The following is a 16642-nucleotide window of genomic DNA, read 5'->3' on the forward strand; positions in this document are numbered from 1 at the left end:
TTTTTTTTTTTTGTATTTTTAGTAGAGACAGGGTTTTGCCCTGTTGGTCAGGCTGGTCTTGAACCCCTGACATCAGGTGATCTGCCCACCTGGGCCTCCCAAGGTGCTGGGCCATTGTGCTTGGCCCGCCTTCATATTTGAGGGATAGTTTTGCTGGGTATGGTATTCTTGGATGACCGTTCTTTTTTTTTCTTTCAGTATTTTGGAAATGTCATTCCACTGCCTCCTGGCCTATATAGTTTCTATTGAGAAGCCTGTTGCTAGATAAATTGGAATGATTCTGGGAAGCTTAACCATAAAATATTTTGTCTCCAGTCACTGGACTTCAAACATACTGTGTTAAATCTCTCTTCTGATCTTTAACAGCATTTTGGGCCCATTACACAGCGTTTTGATTATGTTCAAATATAACAGGTGTGACTTTCATGGCAATTACCAGGCATCAAAAAAAGCTGCATGTAATAAAATGGAGGGAAGCAACACCAATAACTGAAAGCAATGATGCTGGTATTTCCTTAGTCCTTATTTGAACTTTTTAAAAAAGCTCAAGCCTCTTTTTTCACCTCTTTCTTTTTTTTTTTTTTGAGACGGAGTCTTGCTCTGTCTCCCAGGCTGGAGTGCAGTGGCCGGATCTCAGCTCACTGCAAGCTCCTCCTCCCGGGTTTACGCCATTCTCTCGCCTCAGCCTCCCAAGTAGCTGGGACTACAGGTGCCCGCCACCTCGCCCGGCTAAGTTTTGTATTTCTTTAGTAGAGACGGGGTTTCACCGTGTTAGCCAGGATGGTCTCGATCTCCTGACCTCGTGATCCGCCCGTCTCGGCCTCCCAAAGTGCTGGGATTACAGGCTTGAGCCACCGCGCCCGGCCTCACCTCTTTCTTAAACATTAGAAAACCTTTCTTTCCCAGAGCCCTACAACCTCTTTCCTATCTTCCCCAAATATTAACTTGCAGACTTTACACTCCTGGGTATCACAGTACTTCCTGAACCTTTCATAAGAGAAAACTTGGCCTGACAGAATGAAGAAAAGCTAAGAGTTAGGAAGGCTATTGCTGGGATGGTGTCTCTTGGTGGTAACCGAGACACAAGGGAAAACCAGAATTAGGCTCAGGAACTGTGTTGATAAGAGGAGGAAGATTTTTTAAATTATTGCTTGAAATAGAAAGGCTGTTTTTACATGTGTGGAGAATAAGAATTGTTTGAATTGGATTCTAACAAGGGAGAAGGCACAGTTTAGGACAGCAAGAAAACTTCAAGGGTGAAGAGAAAATCAGTGATTGTGATTCTGCAGGAGACATCTGTTACTCCCCTATTGTATTATCGCCTCTTTCTTCCCTCCTCCGTGATTTCCTCCCAAATCAAGTCTCTCCCACCTAGAAAACCACCTAAGATACTGCCCTTGCCCTTAGTCTTCCTCTTATTCACAGCCAAGCTTCCTTTGTCCACACTCTAGGCCACCTTCACTTTCCATTCGTGCCCCGACCTATTGCAATCTGGCCTCTGTGCTCACTACTCCCTGAAATGGTGCTCATTGGTGGCACCAACAGGTAGTTTCCAGTGCATATCTTATGGGATTTTTCTGCAGAATGAGATGATGTTCACAGTATCTTCCTTCTCAAAACCTTCTCTTCCGGTTTCTGAGATGTCATGACTTTTCTTGTTTTCCTTCTATGTCTCTGGCCTCTCCTCAGTTTCTCCTTCATTGGCTTCTTTTCTTGTGCTGTCCTTTTAACCTGGAATGCCCCAGGCCCCTGTTTTGGTCTCTTCTCTTCTTCCTCTACCTTTAGGTGATCTCATTAATCAATTTATAATGGAATGTATTGTAAAAGTCTCTTAAAATCTAACTATTCATGATATATTAGAAATAGTAATCTCAGAAAGAAATAATAGATTTGTTACTTGAAATGATTTATACTTTTGCAATACATGTTTTGAGATTTTCAGACTAGAAAGCCCTCTTTAAATGTAGATATTGTCTTGTTTCATTTCAACACAACCAATGTAAAAGCTGAGAAACAAAATAGGTGATAGGAGAATGATGATTCTGTGTAGAGTGTAGATAACTCACCAAAGACAAGTTTATATAAGCAGGAGGACAATGGAGGTGGGCTCATGGACTAGACACAGACCTCCCTATAGCTCCTGTGGGCCTCAGCAGTGGACTCTGATCTTGTGGCACCTCCTTCATTGTCATAGCTAATTGGACTGGTGGATGCTCATTCAAGGGCAGTCAATCAGCAGACTGGCCAGTGAGCTAGGGCTGGTACCTTGGCTCAGACTAATGAGTGGGGCAATCTGGCTTATCTCAGGAGAACTTGAACGGAGACAGACTACTGAAACTGCAATCTGGTAGTATGTGCTGGAGCTGAGAAGTCACGGAACATCACGCAGACTCAGGGCCTGGAGGAGCCATTTTTAGCTACATAGCAGGAAAGGGAAAAAGCAGCAGAGGCACAGGAGCCAGTAGAGTGAAAGGAGAGCATGTGGCAGACAGCAGGTAGAGGCTGGGTGGGAATCATGAGAGGGTGACAGGAAGAGATGAGGGCAGCCAGGTCTGTGTTGCCCATGCTCCAGGCCCCCTCTCACTTTCTCCTATACCTCTTCTTACCACTCCCCAGGCCAACTCAATTCAGTTGTTTCTGGATTTCTGGTCCCAAGCAGTCTTTCAGCAATCCCTTCCCCCATGTTCCTCCTCTGCCACCTGCCCTGTCAGAGACAGGTTCATTAAGCCAGTCTCTCAGTCTCTGTTCCTTGCAGCAAGATGGAGGTTGAGGTCTGGAGTCAGACTGGTACATCCACCAGAGTCCAGGTTTGCAGGGGCAAAACTAAGGCCAGGGGAGGGAACCCTGAGAGCCCAAGCCTGTGCCTACCACTTGGTGCAATGGAGCCTTGTGTAGCATTGTTTTTTTGTGGATGGACTCCCGAGAGCCTCAAACATCAGCATCTGACAGCACCATTTTTGGCTTAGTTTCATCAGAGAGGATCTGTACCTTGGCCATCATTAAACCAGACGCAGTGGCCCACGGAAAGACCGATGAGATTATCATGAAGGTAAGAGAGACAACACTTACGTGCACCACTGTCCTTGTGCCCTCTCTTGTGGATAAACAGGGATGGGGCACCAGGCAGTGATATCTTAGTGCGGGAAGACGACTTCTAAGGGATTGTAGCTCAAACTCCATTCAAGCAAATGAAAATGTTAAATCTGATTGGGACAGATAATGTGAGGATCAGTGTCTCCACAGCCTTTAATGTTGCCTGTCTTTATTTTTTTACCTTGCAACTAAATTAATTAATCAATGTGAATTTGAGCTTGATTTACCCTTTCAGAATATTTATATATATTCTACAGATTCAGGAAGCTGGGTTTGAAATTCTAACAAATGAAGAGAGAACCATGACAGAGGCAGAAATGCGACTTTTCTACCAACACAGAGCTGGAGAGGTCAGCTCATCTACTTCCACAAGTTCAACACGCTGTCGTTTCTCTTCCTCCAACATTATGCTTGTAGATTGATATTAGTTTGTGACAGAAGAAATTATGAAGAACCAAAATAGGAACGGCAAGTGGGTCATGAATTTGTTCTCAGAATGACAATAGGCTGTGTCAGGTAAAGTTTTTTGGTTGCAAAGAAAAGGTTTTGACTCTAAGAAATGAATTAAGGAATTTATTAGAAGGATAACCCATAGTTGAAGGGAGAGTTTAATGAGAAGGACTTGGAGACAAAAGGAAGCGAGGGATCTCAGAAGCAAAGCCTCGAGCATATGACTTTAGATACTGCCATTGGATAACTCAGATCTAACCACCTTCCATTTGCTTCTGCTGATGACCCACCTGCTTGGGAGTCTTCTTGGCTTAGCTTGGGCCATAGCCCTTCCTCTCATGTCAGGGGTGTGTGTGTGTGTGTGTGTGTGTGTGTGTTGGGGAATAGGCATCATGATTGTCAGTCAAATTTGGACCAAATTAAATGGAGAAGAGCTGTTCCCCGAAGGAAAACCAGAGTACTGTTACTTGAGGAGGAAGGGTTGTGAGGCATTGCATGAAAAAAAAAAAGAAGTACCAACTATATTTCACCCCTTGGTTATCCAGCATCATATGATTTCCATAGATATGGTCTTTTAAATGTCTCTGCCTAACTTATATAATCATCTCATATTTATTCCCAAATGAGTCAACTTAAAACTCTTGTCATTCTGAGTGCTCTGAGTGTGGCTGGTCATCACTACCACCCATGCCTGACATCCTCCACAGCAGGCAGAGGTGGCCAGGCAGAGACAGGGTGCAGTGGCTGAGTGGCCACGGGCATGCTGGCTGGTAGCAAGGCTGCTCACTAACTCTCTCTCATCCCGTGGGTGAGATGGGCTTGCTGATCCTCTGCAGGCCCTAGCAGCTCCTGCCCTGGGTCACTGTTTTCCCTCCCTGTGCCTAGGAGGCATTTGAGAAGCTGGTACATCACATGTGCAGTGGACCGAGCCACCTCCTGATCCTTACTAGGACTGAGGGCTTCGAAGACGTGGTCACTAGCTGGCGAACCGTCATGGGCCCCTGTGACCCCATTGTGGCCAGGAGGGAGCAGCCTGAAAGGTGACGTCACCAGCTGTGGTCCTTTCATCCATCTTAAAACCTGCATCCCAGGAAGCTGAGTCCCACTCAAAGTGTTCAGCCTAGAATCGTGGGTAACACAGAGGACTCTCTGATGGCCAGGAGCCTCTCTCTTATATATTTGGGGAGACCCTGACATCTTCCCCCTCTGGTCCAGTCCCCAGCCTTTACTGAGTGCCTCCTGTGAGGTGCCTCCTCTCCTGCTCTGTCCTCTTCTGAAGGCTGCTTCTGGATTCATTCCTCAGTCACTGTTTTCTCTTTGCAGCCAGAGGATTCCAGAGGGTACTCCCAGGAAAATACAGATTCTAGGGCCCCATTCAAGCCTATCAGAGACTCTGGGCCAGGGCCTGAGAATCTGCACTGTAGTCTCAATGCCATCCAAACCTACTCCCCATCAGGGTGTCCTGAGGCCCTCAGGAGTCTGAGTACCCTGTTTTGCACATTGCACTGGGCTTCCTTGGCCTGCTCCTTGGACATGGGAATATTTAGCCTGGCGCCAGCAATCCAAATCCACTGTACCTTGGCCTTTGAAGCTGACAGGTCCAGACAACAGGAAAGAAATTAGAGAGGCCAAGGAACTGCAGTTGTACTTTGTAGCTGTAGGGGACCAGGAACATTTATATATGAGGCAGGCTGGGCTAGTGAAAGACAGCTCAAGATTCAGATCTTAGGTCACTGTAAGTCTCTTCTTAGCCTGAGTTCTCTCAACTGTAAAATAGGGATATAAGCATCCATCACGAGTGTGTATACATGCATGTATATACCTCGCCGAGAGTAGTGCTTGACACACAGGAAATCATAGCAATATTACTGTCTTACGAAGCTATTGCAAGGATAACTATGCAAAACTTTATCAAGCACTTGGTATGGTGCTAGCCTTTGGCAGTAATATCGACAAAATGGCAGCTCCTGCGCTTACACCATTAATCAGGCATCTTTAAAATGGGGGTAACAGCACTCTGTCTCATAGAGCTGTGGCGAAAATGCAATGGGATCGTGTAAGTACCCAACTATGTGCCCAGCACACTGCCATGACCAAATAAATGCCAGCTACTATTATCATTGCTGCTGTTCTTGGTATTTCCTGCAGAGAAATCAATTTCACAGGAATGCAGGGTGCTGATTGGTAGCCAGTGATCATGTTGCCAGAAAGCAAAACATTTCTTTTCAAATGAAACAATTGTTTCTTTTACATTTTGCCAATGTTCCCAGTCTCCGAGCTCAGTACGGCACAGAAATGCCCTTTAATGCCGTCCACGGAAGCCGGGACAGAGAAGATGCTGACAGAGAACTGGCATTGCTCTTCCCCAGTTTGAAATTTTCAGACAAAGATACAGAAGCCCCTCAGGGTAAGTCATCAAGGCAGATTTGATCTTTATTAAATCATAGATACAAGGAATTTGTGACTATGTGCTTGAGTGTGTGGGGGATTGATAATTTTTGGTAACTAAGTCTTCAAACTAATACAGTCCTGTTCTGAAAATACAGGTCATTATATAACTTGAGTATCAATACTAAACTCTTTTGTGTCCTCATAGAGTAACAGTGTTGCTTTTTAATACCTCATTAAATTTTTTGCTGCTTATTCTGGAGTCATATTTTGTGCAAAAGTACTTTATTTGCATTTCCCTGTGGAAACCATTGGGAAAATTTCATTAACTTTCTGGAAGCCTACCTCAAAGTCAGTCAGAGGCCAGACGTACTCCACACACTCCATGTTAAGCCCCTAAGGGCTCACTGAGAAATGCAGCTATACAGAAGGGGCTTCAACCTGGAGCCTGCTGTGACCTCATCTCCCTCAGCCCCACATTTCAATGCATGACCATTGTTTAGGACCTTCCCTTCATGGGAAGCATTCAGACAGCCTCTGGGAAAGGCATGGGAGGTGGCATCGCCACCTCCAAATCTGGGTGAGAGCCCCAAGGGGCCCGGAGCCCATGTGACTAAGTCTACCCTATAACCAGTGAAACTGCTGCATTACATGTCTCTGGTTTGAGCACGAAATGAGTGGACGGGGCTGGGAGATGATTACCTTGGGAAAACCCAAAGGATGTGAGGGTTGGATTCTTGGGAGAAGGCCACATTCACATCTGAAATGGAAATAATCAATGTGTGTCTAAATGTTTGGGTTTTAATTGATATATTTGCCTAAATGTTTGATATGCTCATGGTCTCAAGATCTGAAATGCAGCCAAGTCAAAATAGGTGGACTTGTCACTGCCCTGTGAAGCAGAATTATTCCCACTGCCAGCTGAGGAACAAGCTGAGCAAGCCAGAGGTTGGGGAGCCAGGAAATCTTGGGAAGTGTGGCTCTGTGTGGATCAGAGACCCACTGACACACTCCAGGCCAGCTTTCCTCTGGGACCTGCCCTCAGAGAGTCCATGATGCATTTCCTTATGTGTCCAGGGTTGTGGGGCACCTTCAAGCTTTTGGGAATGGGGGGTGGTGATTGGAAGCAAAGAGCTGTAACTCAGAGCCAAGTCTGGGGCAGGTGGCTGGGAAGTTCTCACTGGGCTGTTGGGCGTGCTGGAAGATCATGAGACTGACTTTTTGGCCTCAGGTGATGAGAAAAGGGGTTACCTGCAGACCACATCCTGGGAATAAGTGCACAGCCTCCTTTGGACACTGAAGCAGCCTGGCTGGGGTGCTGTTCTGCCCATTTATTCCGATGTGTCACACTTTCTCAGCTTTGGGGAGAAGCATATGCCTCCATTGTACTTAGCCCTATTCCTGCTAAAAAAACGCAGGAGTCAAGGTGACAGACAATCCCGGGTTTGAATTCTGGCTCCACTATTCCCCAGCTGAAGAGCCTCCAAAAGGTTACTTACCTTTTCTGGGCCTCAGTTTCCTCATCTGTTAAATGGAGATAATGATAGACTTGTCATAACCACAAGTAACTTCATAATAAAAATCTTCATCATAGAGCTGTTGTGAAGATGAAAGACAGGATGTAAAGCTCTTGGTCTGGCATATGACATGAATTAAATGCTCAATGTTATCCATTCTGTTTAATTCCTGGTCCTTAACACGTATCAGGACTTCTTTGCTGGCCCTCCCGCTCTGGCCTTTAACTTCCCATTTCTTTGTGGATGGTGGGTGGGACAGAAGGTCTGGGACAGGGCTGTTTCAGGAGTCCTACCCAACATCTGTCATCCCACAGGCGGTGAGGCTGAAGCAACAGAGGGGCCCACTGAGGCGCTTTGCTTTCCCGAGGATGTGGATTGAGATGGCTGTGCTGCTCTTCCGGAGCACGTGACCATGGGTCTACTGCACAAAACGGACCTCCAGAATCGGAACTTACTCTTTTGAGTACCAATACTTTTTGGTTTAGCTGTCTTTTGTAGACAATGGAAATAATACGGCTGGGCGCAGTGGTTCACGCCTGTAATTCCAGCACTTTAGGAGGCCGAGGCAGGTGGATCACTTAAGGTCAGGAGTTCGACACCAGCCTGCCCTACATGGTGAAACCCTGTCCCTACTAAAATACAAAAAAATTAGCCGGGCGTGGTGGCGTGCGCCTGTAATCCCAGCTACTTGGGTGGCTTAGGCATGAGAATTGCTTTAACCCGGGAGGTGAAGGTTGCAGTGAGCTGAGATCATGCCACTGCACTCCAGCCTGGGTGACAGAGTGAGACTCCGTTTCAATAAAAAAAAAAAAAAAAAAAAAAAAAAAAANTGGGTCTACTGCACAAAACGGACCTCCAGAATCGGAACTTACTCTTTTGAGTACCAATACTTTTTGGTTTAGCTGTCTTTTGTAGACAATGGAAATAATACGGCTGGGCGCAGTGGTTCACGCCTGTAATTCCAGCACTTTAGGAGGCCGAGGCAGGTGGATCACTTAAGGTCAGGAGTTCGACACCAGCCTGCCCTACATGGTGAAACCCTGTCCCTACTAAAATACAAAAAAATTAGCCGGGCGTGGTGGCGTGCGCCTGTAATCCCAGCTACTTGGGTGGCTTAGGCATGAGAATTGCTTTAACCCGGGAGGTGAAGGTTGCAGTGAGCTGAGATCATGCCACTGCACTCCAGCCTGGGTGACAGAGTGAGACTCCGTTTCAAAAAAAAAAAAAAAAAAAAAAAGTAAAGAGAATAGTATATACTTTTCTGCCTTATTAAACAGTATGTAGAACACAGTTTTTTTTTTCTGTCTTTGGGATTTTACAAAATAATTGAACATCAGTTATTATATCCTGTTGTGAGATATAGTGTCATCTCAGAAGATACTGGGTTATATGAGATGGTGTTTCCCCAACAATAAATCTACCTTATGAATTAAACAATTTTAGAACTTAATTTGGTAACCATGAGCTTGAAAACAGTGCAAGATTGGCTATGACACTTTCAGGCACCCTGATGCCGAGGCAGGTATAAATAGGCTCCAAATGCTTCTTCATGCTGCCTGCCCAAGTCACACCAACAGTCATTTAATGCTGCCAGATTTTCCCATCTGCAGTTCTCCATTACCAAGGCATGTTCATAAAGCAATGCTTAGACATTAAATTTGGAAACACGGTTCATCTAATTTTCTTGACGCATCCCTCCCCCATTTCTCTGGTTTCTGATTCTGGGTGACACCTAAATTTAAAAGCTGAGAGCTCCTAGTGGGGCAGGTTGCCTTCAGCTCTCACTGAATTGCCTGGCTTAGCCATCACTCTGCAGTTCTCCCCTTGAGGGACACAGGATTTCAGTAAAAAGTAGCTATTATGACCACTTGGAAATTATTGGCACACAATGCCACCCCCTCTAACCACTTTATTTGTAAATTTGCCAGGTGCAGGCATACTTTTTCCTGAGGAGAAGGCCATGTTTTTCTATACTAGGAAGCAAATGGCAGCGTCTTCCTCCTTGCTGGTTTTGTCCATGACTTGAAGTTCTTTAAATGGGCAGTTAGCTCCCAGAGGACGTCTTCGTGGGTGCATCACACTTTGTCAGCCTAGCACAAGACAGTCTGTGCTAGGCCCTGAGCTGGCTCTGGGGATACATGGATAAATCAGTCCCCAGAGTTGGGAACCAAGGCTGGTGACCTTCAATAGGCCCTACTGTTTAAGGCCACTGTGTTTGCCAGGACCTTGTGTCACCCCTGGATGGAAACACACATGTCCACAGTGCTCATCGGAACCTGTACAGGATCTCAATGTGCATGACAAAGCCCTCACTGACAGAATCTGTCAGGAAGCTGGATGCACTATTCCAGATCCCCAGACTCACAGCCCACCATGGGGCTGTGCTCTTCCCTTTGGGAGTGGGTTCAAGAGCGGGGCCCATATGGTCTGTGCCCACTTCAGAAGTGGCAAATGACTTGGAGAAGCCCTATGCCTGGGCTTCCACACCACAGGTATGTGTGGCTCTGAATGAGCTACTTCGAGGGGGTGCACCCAGCTGACAGCCATCTGATCTCCCCAGAATCTGGGAAGCCAAGGATCTTCCAACACTGGTGAGATGAGAGATGGAGCCACCAGGGCCTCCCAAAGCAGGGGAGAGAGGGGAAAATGAGATTGGGGAACTGAGCCTGTAGGCGGAGAGTGTTCTTGTGTCAGTGATGGATGAAGTAGCTGGGCAGGGCAGTGGGAAAGCAAGTGGGGCACTAGGTGATGGGGCTGGAGTGTAAGGAAATGGTGACATGCCTCTTCCTCCCATTACTGGTGACTCAGGGATGCTGTGGGTTCAGCATTGCAGGGCATCTCTAAGAGTCCACAAGTTTCATGGCATAAGGAACAGGGGAATGGGGTGTAAGGGGGTTCCCGAGAGTGGCTCAAATATCAGCCCACTCTTAGAGGATGGAACTCCTTGGCAGAGACCCTAGGCCTGGTTTCCCACAACAGAAGCAAATAAGGAAGTCAAGGATGGGTGCCGCTTTTGGTTTTAAGACCCGTTGGCTCCTGGGTGTGAGTGCCTGACAGGAAGGAGGGCAGACTCGGCTCCATGAAGTCAAGGAGGGTGGTTTTATTTCAGGACTGGCTCTGGACCTCCACTCAGCCTGAGGGCAGAGTGCTTGCCAAAGCCAGGAGCCAGGGGTTGCAGAGATAGAGGGAGGAAAGGTGGCTTAGTAGTCCACTCAAGTGGACTTGGGGGGTTCCCTCAGCCTTCCCTAAAGCCAGATCCTAGACCTTCTCTCATGCTGGAAATAAACATGTGCCTCTCTGCCCAGTAAACAGGGAAGGGGCAGGATGGGGACAGCACCAGTCCCTATCCCAGGTGGCAAGAAATTGGAACCTTTCTGTCAGCCCTCCATCAAGATCTGGGGTGGGAGGCCCTCTTCCTCTTTTCTTAGGCTTTTCTTCCAACTTTTCCCTGTGGCGGTTATGGGAAACAGGGGCCTGCTTGGACCTGCTCCTACTCTCTTGGCCTTACCTTGGGTCCTCTCAGAGGTTCCTACCACGATTATTCCCTCTCTTGCCCGCCTCATCACCCTCCCACCACACTCTGGTACAGGTATCCTTGGCTTTGTTTCCAGTGAGGCCTTGAGATAGGAGGTGTGCCTACAATTCAGAGACGGGAAAGGTGGCAGTGCGTGGTAGATGAAGAGCACCTGTGTGTCCTTGCAGAGGGAGAGCAAGCTCTTGCACACTGAGCAGCTGGTGGCAGTGGAGATGGGGCATACCTAAGAAGAGGATGGAGGGGATGGACATGACATTGGGGATGGGATACCTTGTGGCTAGGAGTGCCCACCTGTGAAGGTCTGCTGGCCTTCAGAAGGAGGCCAAAAAGAGTGGGGTCCCCAGACTGCTGCAGATGCCTCTAGGAGCCAGTTACCCTAAGGCACTGGGTCCCACTCTGAAATGCAAAGCACTTCCCAGCCCTTCATTTACCAAGAATCACAGGTTCCAAAAGTGTGTACACATTATCTTCTGATGTTTCCTAATGTTCTAGACATTTGGAAAACAGACTCCTTTTTAGAAGTTGCCGTGATTTTTCTTGGCTTTTATTAGCATGTGTTAAAATCATATTATCCAAACACTACCAGAAGAACATGTATTGTTCTGAATAAAGTGCTTAAGGAAAAAAAATGCAACTTATTAAATTGGACATTCTTTTCTAGTTCATAAATTTTGGATTACAATGAGGGCACAAAAGGAGAAACAGAATGCAGTATTAGAGCGAGAAGCTTAGTTAAGAACTTGGGTGTAGACAAAAGACCATGTCCACTCTTCCCACTTCCTTGTTGACTGAACACTGCACCTGCATAAAGCAGCAAACAGCTTTGTTTCAATAAATACATTTCCCTTCATTCAAATCAGAAAAGTTAATTATAGTAAAGCATTTTTAATTTGACCATCTGTTTATACCCACAGGCAAGATGTATCCACAGAGTTTAAGTGTGAAAGTGTTACTTCACTGGGCCTTCAGCTCTCTAATGCTATTTGGGTTCAAGATTGTCTCAGCAATTCATTATTGGTTTCTTTATATTTACCTAGTACTATTTAATACCAATACTATAGTGTTTTGTGTTAAAAATGCCAACCAAGGATATTTTCACAGTACTAGAAACGAGTGGGCCTAAGGCTTTCTTCCCAATAAACTAAGTTTTCTTTTAACCGGGTTTCTCACATTAGCACTCTGATATCTGCACAAAACCAAGTCCTGTTGGGACAGATTTTAAAATCAGTGATGTTCTGAAAAAATAGTAACTTGAATCTTGGGTGGTCATGTTGAAAGCAGGAAAAAAATTGCATTAAATACATTTTTAAAACATTCATTTGCAATCAAACATTTAAATCTTCAAAGGAAGGTGCATGGTAGTGATAGGGCAGCTGCAGTGTGAGCAACCCCATCAGGAGTGGCTGGTGGGTGGGCTTGGGGCTCCATCAGTGGCACACACTCACCGCAAGCTTCTGGACCACAGACCTTGCATCCTGGTTGTGATGCCTTTGACCTTCTTTTAACAAAGAGAAAGGGCAGGCTGCTTCTACCTTCAAACAGTCAAGAGCAACTTCTGTTGAGTTCACCTTGCTGCTGACCCAGAAGTTGGGTGCAGAAAGGCTAATGGTACTTGCTGTAAAAAGAAGTCATCTTCAGTCATCCTGGGGAGATTCCCTTGCCCCTCTCTCAACTTGAGTGTTTTTCGCTTCATGCAGGAAAATATTTTAGTTGCATCTTTTATTAAATTTCAATCTCATTTTACAAAAGCATACCAACTAGCAATCCTGAGCAACTAATATGAAATTTGCTGAATACAGCTAAGAGAAAGCTTTCTAAACTATCCTGTTCTTTGTTTCTTTCTACAGGTGTGTCTGTAGAACATTCTTTAGTTTCACAGTGATATATGCTGTTTCAGGAAGCACAAGGTGTTCTGTTTCTGGGAAGTGATGACCTACTTTTAGTTTGAGCACAAGTTTCCATGACTGGTTCTAAATCCAGCCAGATATTGCTAATACCAATGACAGGAGTTAGGGCAATTGGGAGGCTCTCGGTCCCCAGTTCCTGTCAAGGGTAAGCCCATCTGGGTCATGGCTGGACTTTCACTATCAGTAGTTATATTTCCCTTTGATGCTTCAAAAAGCCTATGGTGAATCTGTCGCCTCACTTTACTCCTCCCTGTCTGTCTGACTTGGAAGCCTGAGAACTTATTGAATTAGGATGAAAAAAGGCTTTGTACCTGCTAATATTGATGGCAGTAAGATGCTAGCTTACTATTTTTGCACAGCACCATGTATAGTGCCTGTTAATCAGGCCAACTATAGCCAACTTTTTCTTTTTTTTTAATATATAAAGAAAATCTATGTAAGTTGAGGTTCAGAAATGCATATATTTTTTACTTACAAATATTCATCTGACCAAAATTCAACATAACCTTTATGGAACACTTAACAATTGTTTTGTTTTTAAAATAACATTTCATTCAAACTGTATATAATTCAGTAAAGTTTTTTATACAGCAAGCAATGCTTAAACCCTGGAAAATCTGTAGAAAAGAGATTTTCACACAAAATAAGAAAAGAAAAATCTGAGGTATCCCTCACACACACACACATCCATTCATTCTGGCCCATGTACGTGCACATACACACACGTGCCTGTGTGTTTACACAGACATATTCATTCTCACTCACAAAGTGGCTGCAGCATAGGCAAAAAATTGTAGGTCCAAAGGAAAATGACTGATTGTTCTAATAAAGAGTCCGGGTAGCTCAGAAAAAAAAAAAACCAAAACAAAACACAAGAGTCTTCTGAGGAAATTACTACCTCAAAAAAATGTTCTCAAGATGAATTTGAGATCTAAGCCTACTAAACTGCTTTTGCAAAACAGCTCCCTGCAGTCCAAGGTGACTTGTGCAAATAGAAGGAATCAAATGAGGCTGGTTCCTGTACTTCCTTAAACAAGGAGGTGGGATGCTCGCAGGTGCCCAGGGGCACTCCCATCATGCCAGGTACTGCTGCAGTGCCATCTTTGCCCTGAAATCACAAAACTCCTGTTAGCCATTATCTCAGAATTGTAATTGGGGTAAAAAACCCTATGGTTCAATGATGATAGTTGGGGAAGTCTAAAAAAGTAAATCTCCAGAGGGAATTGGGGTAAGCCCAGGTGAGCACCTACCTTAAGGGGCAGAGATCCGCAGTGGGCAGATACCTGAAATCTACTCTGGCTATATTCTTATTTCTGTGGTTCTCTCAGAGGGCTGTTCCTGCACTTAAACCTGCTGCAGCTCAGTGACATTCCACAGTCGCTGGTATGTGCTGACATTCTATAATGTTTTCTTTTGTCACTGGAATCTAGTTGTGATAGGTCTCAAATTCTTCACTTTTTCTTACTGCCATGTAGGTTTTACGCAGTGAAGCACAACACTAGGGGAGGACACTTAGGGTTCTGGGAAGCAAATAAGAAAACTGACCAAGGAAATGGTGTTGAGGTGATTAGAAGGTGCATGGAAGGGGCCAAGAGCCCATGGGATGAGGCTGTCTTATGCTTTACATGCCTCAAAACTGTGGAAGAAGGCTACAATTTCATCTTGTTCTTCTCATCACACCTGATGACTCCATAACTGATCAATGTGAGATGTGCGTTGTTACGGTGATGGGGGAAGAAGGAAATGGGCCAGGTAAAAAGGAAAAGATAGAATGTCTGTGGCTCGGCCGGGCACGGTGGCTCAAGCCTGTAATCCCAGCACTTTGGGAGGCCGAGACGGGTGGATCACGAGGTCAGGAGATCAAGACCATCCTGGCTAACACCATGAAACCCCGTCTCTACTAAAAAATACAAAAAACTAGCTGGGCGAGGTGGCGGGCGCCTGTAGTCCCAGCTACTCGGGAGGCTGAGGCAGGAGAATGGCGGGAACCCGGGAGGCGGAGCTTGCAGTGAGCTGAGATCTGGCCACTGCACTCCAGCCTGGGCGATAGAGCAAGACTCCGTCTCAAAAAAAAAAAAAAAAAATGTCTGTGGCTCACACCTGTAATCCTAGCACTTTGGGAGGCCGAGGCGGGTGGATCACCTGAGGTCAGGAGTTCAAGACCAGCCTGCCAACATAGAGAAACCCTATTTCTACTAAAAATACAAAAATTAGCTGAGTGTGGTAGCAGGCACCTGTAATCCCAACTACTTCGGAGGCTGAGCCAGGAGAATAGCCTGAACCTGGAAGGCAGAGGTTGCAGTGAGCTGAGATCATGCCATTGCACTCCAGCCTATGTGACAAGAGCAAAACTTCATCTCAAAAAACAACAAAACAAAACAAAACCCAAAAACAAACCAAAGAAAAAAAAAAGAATGTGAACAGTGACTTAATCTATCCTGATCCTTGTAAAAGTGGCCTCCTTTGAGGTGGGCCCAAGGAGGCCTCCTTTACTATTCCTATCACAAACTTGGCAAAGTTTCTAAAGAGGCTGAAACTGTGGGAATTAGGACGTCAGGTTTCAGCAATGGTCTCCTCTTCTAAGCTATGGAAAGAAAGTCTACAATGTTCAGGTACACTAGCTAATCAAACTAATACCAAGTGGACTATGCATACAATAAGCTGGATTCAAGTGCAGTTTCTGCAGTAATGGACATAACAGTTTTTTAAGTGGTATACTAAGGTATATTCTTGCAATTCTGTAAGACTCTAAAGATGATACTGTGAATAGTCCAATTCATCAGAACAGAAAACTCTAGAAAGATTATCTCCAAGTTATGAGCAAGTTGGGTTCTACAAGGACATTTTCAGAAACAAGTTTATGAATGATGCCACAAACCATCCACCTGACTCCCCAAATACTTAAAGAGGCTGAGAAGAGCGGTTCTGATGGAGGCGGGAGCTCTGGGACCCTGCAACCCTGAAGCCCTCTGAGCCTGGGTGGAGAGGGCTGGTTAGCAATAGCTTCTCATCTGTAAGCATCTGAAAGTCAAAGGATCAAAGCCTTAACGACAAAAGGAACCTGAGAGACGTATTCTTCAGGTGATAGACTTTACTGTACTACGATGCGAATACCACATAAGGGTCTTGATCAAAATTTTGTATTGCTCTTTAAATCTGCCAATTCAAACTCCTTATGGATCTTATTCAGAGGTTGGCTAGGTTTGATTATTTTGGGTCTCAGACACTGCACCTTTATTGTCTTTCTACTATCGTTATCTAAGGAGTCTTTTTAGAAGAATGGTTTTGGAGGCAAGATCACCCTTTCTTAGATGGACTCAGGTTGGGTAGCTCAGACCTTGATTCTTTTAATGAGGGTTTAAGTTTAAAAAGAACTAAAAATTTATGTGAAAACAGCACCAGAGTGGTCTAAGCAAGCAGGCTAAACCTATCCCACTTGATGCTGGTAAGGCCTGTCTTACATCCTAGGTTATCTCTGAGATGATTTTAAGTAAAATCTGTTTTTACTTCTGAATAAATATGAGATAAAAACCCCAGTGAACAACCTAGCTCTCAGGCAGAAGAGATGGGCTGACAGAGCCCATCGTTTATGCCAGCAGCTGTGGAGGTAGAGGTTCCAGTCCTCAAAGTACAAGCTCAAATCTAGCCTTCAGCATGTGACTGGACTTGACTTTGATGTTACACTCATCTGACCAGCAGCCTTGGGCTGCAGGTATTTACTACTGCTTCTTCTTCCTTTTTTTTTTTTTTTT

At 45.2% G+C, this 16642-nt stretch overlaps 2 protein-coding genes across 12 annotated transcripts in view; one reads left to right on the plus strand and one right to left on the minus strand.

Moving 5' to 3' along the window:
- Positions 1-8038, plus strand: part of NME9 (NME/NM23 family member 9) — a 29413-nt gene extending 21375 nt beyond the window's left edge. For all 7 annotated transcript variants that reach the window (XM_017895831.1, XM_017895832.1, XM_017895834.1 and 4 more), the window contains 5 exons: positions 2967-3049; positions 3351-3443; positions 4429-4583; positions 5814-5950; positions 7763-8038. In XM_017895831.1, the coding sequence (XP_017751320.1) occupies positions 2967-3049; positions 3351-3443; positions 4429-4583; positions 5814-5950; positions 7763-7827 (533 nt within the window). In that variant the 3' untranslated portion in view covers positions 7828-8038. The remainder of the gene's footprint in view (positions 1-2966; positions 3050-3350; positions 3444-4428; positions 4584-5813; positions 5951-7762) is intronic.
- Positions 8039-11495: 3457 nt separating this feature from the next.
- ARMC8 (armadillo repeat containing 8) overlaps positions 11496-16642 on the minus strand; it is a 114714-nt gene continuing 109567 nt past the window's right edge. For 3 of the 5 annotated variants that reach the window (XM_017895841.1, XM_017895840.1, XM_017895842.1), the window contains one exon: positions 13382-13998. In XM_017895841.1, the coding sequence (XP_017751330.1) occupies positions 13965-13998 (34 nt within the window). In that variant the 3' untranslated portion in view covers positions 13382-13964. Of the gene's footprint in view, positions 13999-16642 lie in introns of all 5 variants that reach the window. The other 2 variants (XM_017895838.1, XM_017895839.1) reach the window with 1 other exon arrangement.

The sequence above is a fragment of the Rhinopithecus bieti genome, unplaced genomic scaffold, assembly GCF_001698545.2.
Source record: "Rhinopithecus bieti isolate Rb0 unplaced genomic scaffold, ASM169854v2 scaffold_26603, whole genome shotgun sequence".
Classification (NCBI taxonomy): Eukaryota; Metazoa; Chordata; class Mammalia; order Primates; family Cercopithecidae; genus Rhinopithecus; species Rhinopithecus bieti.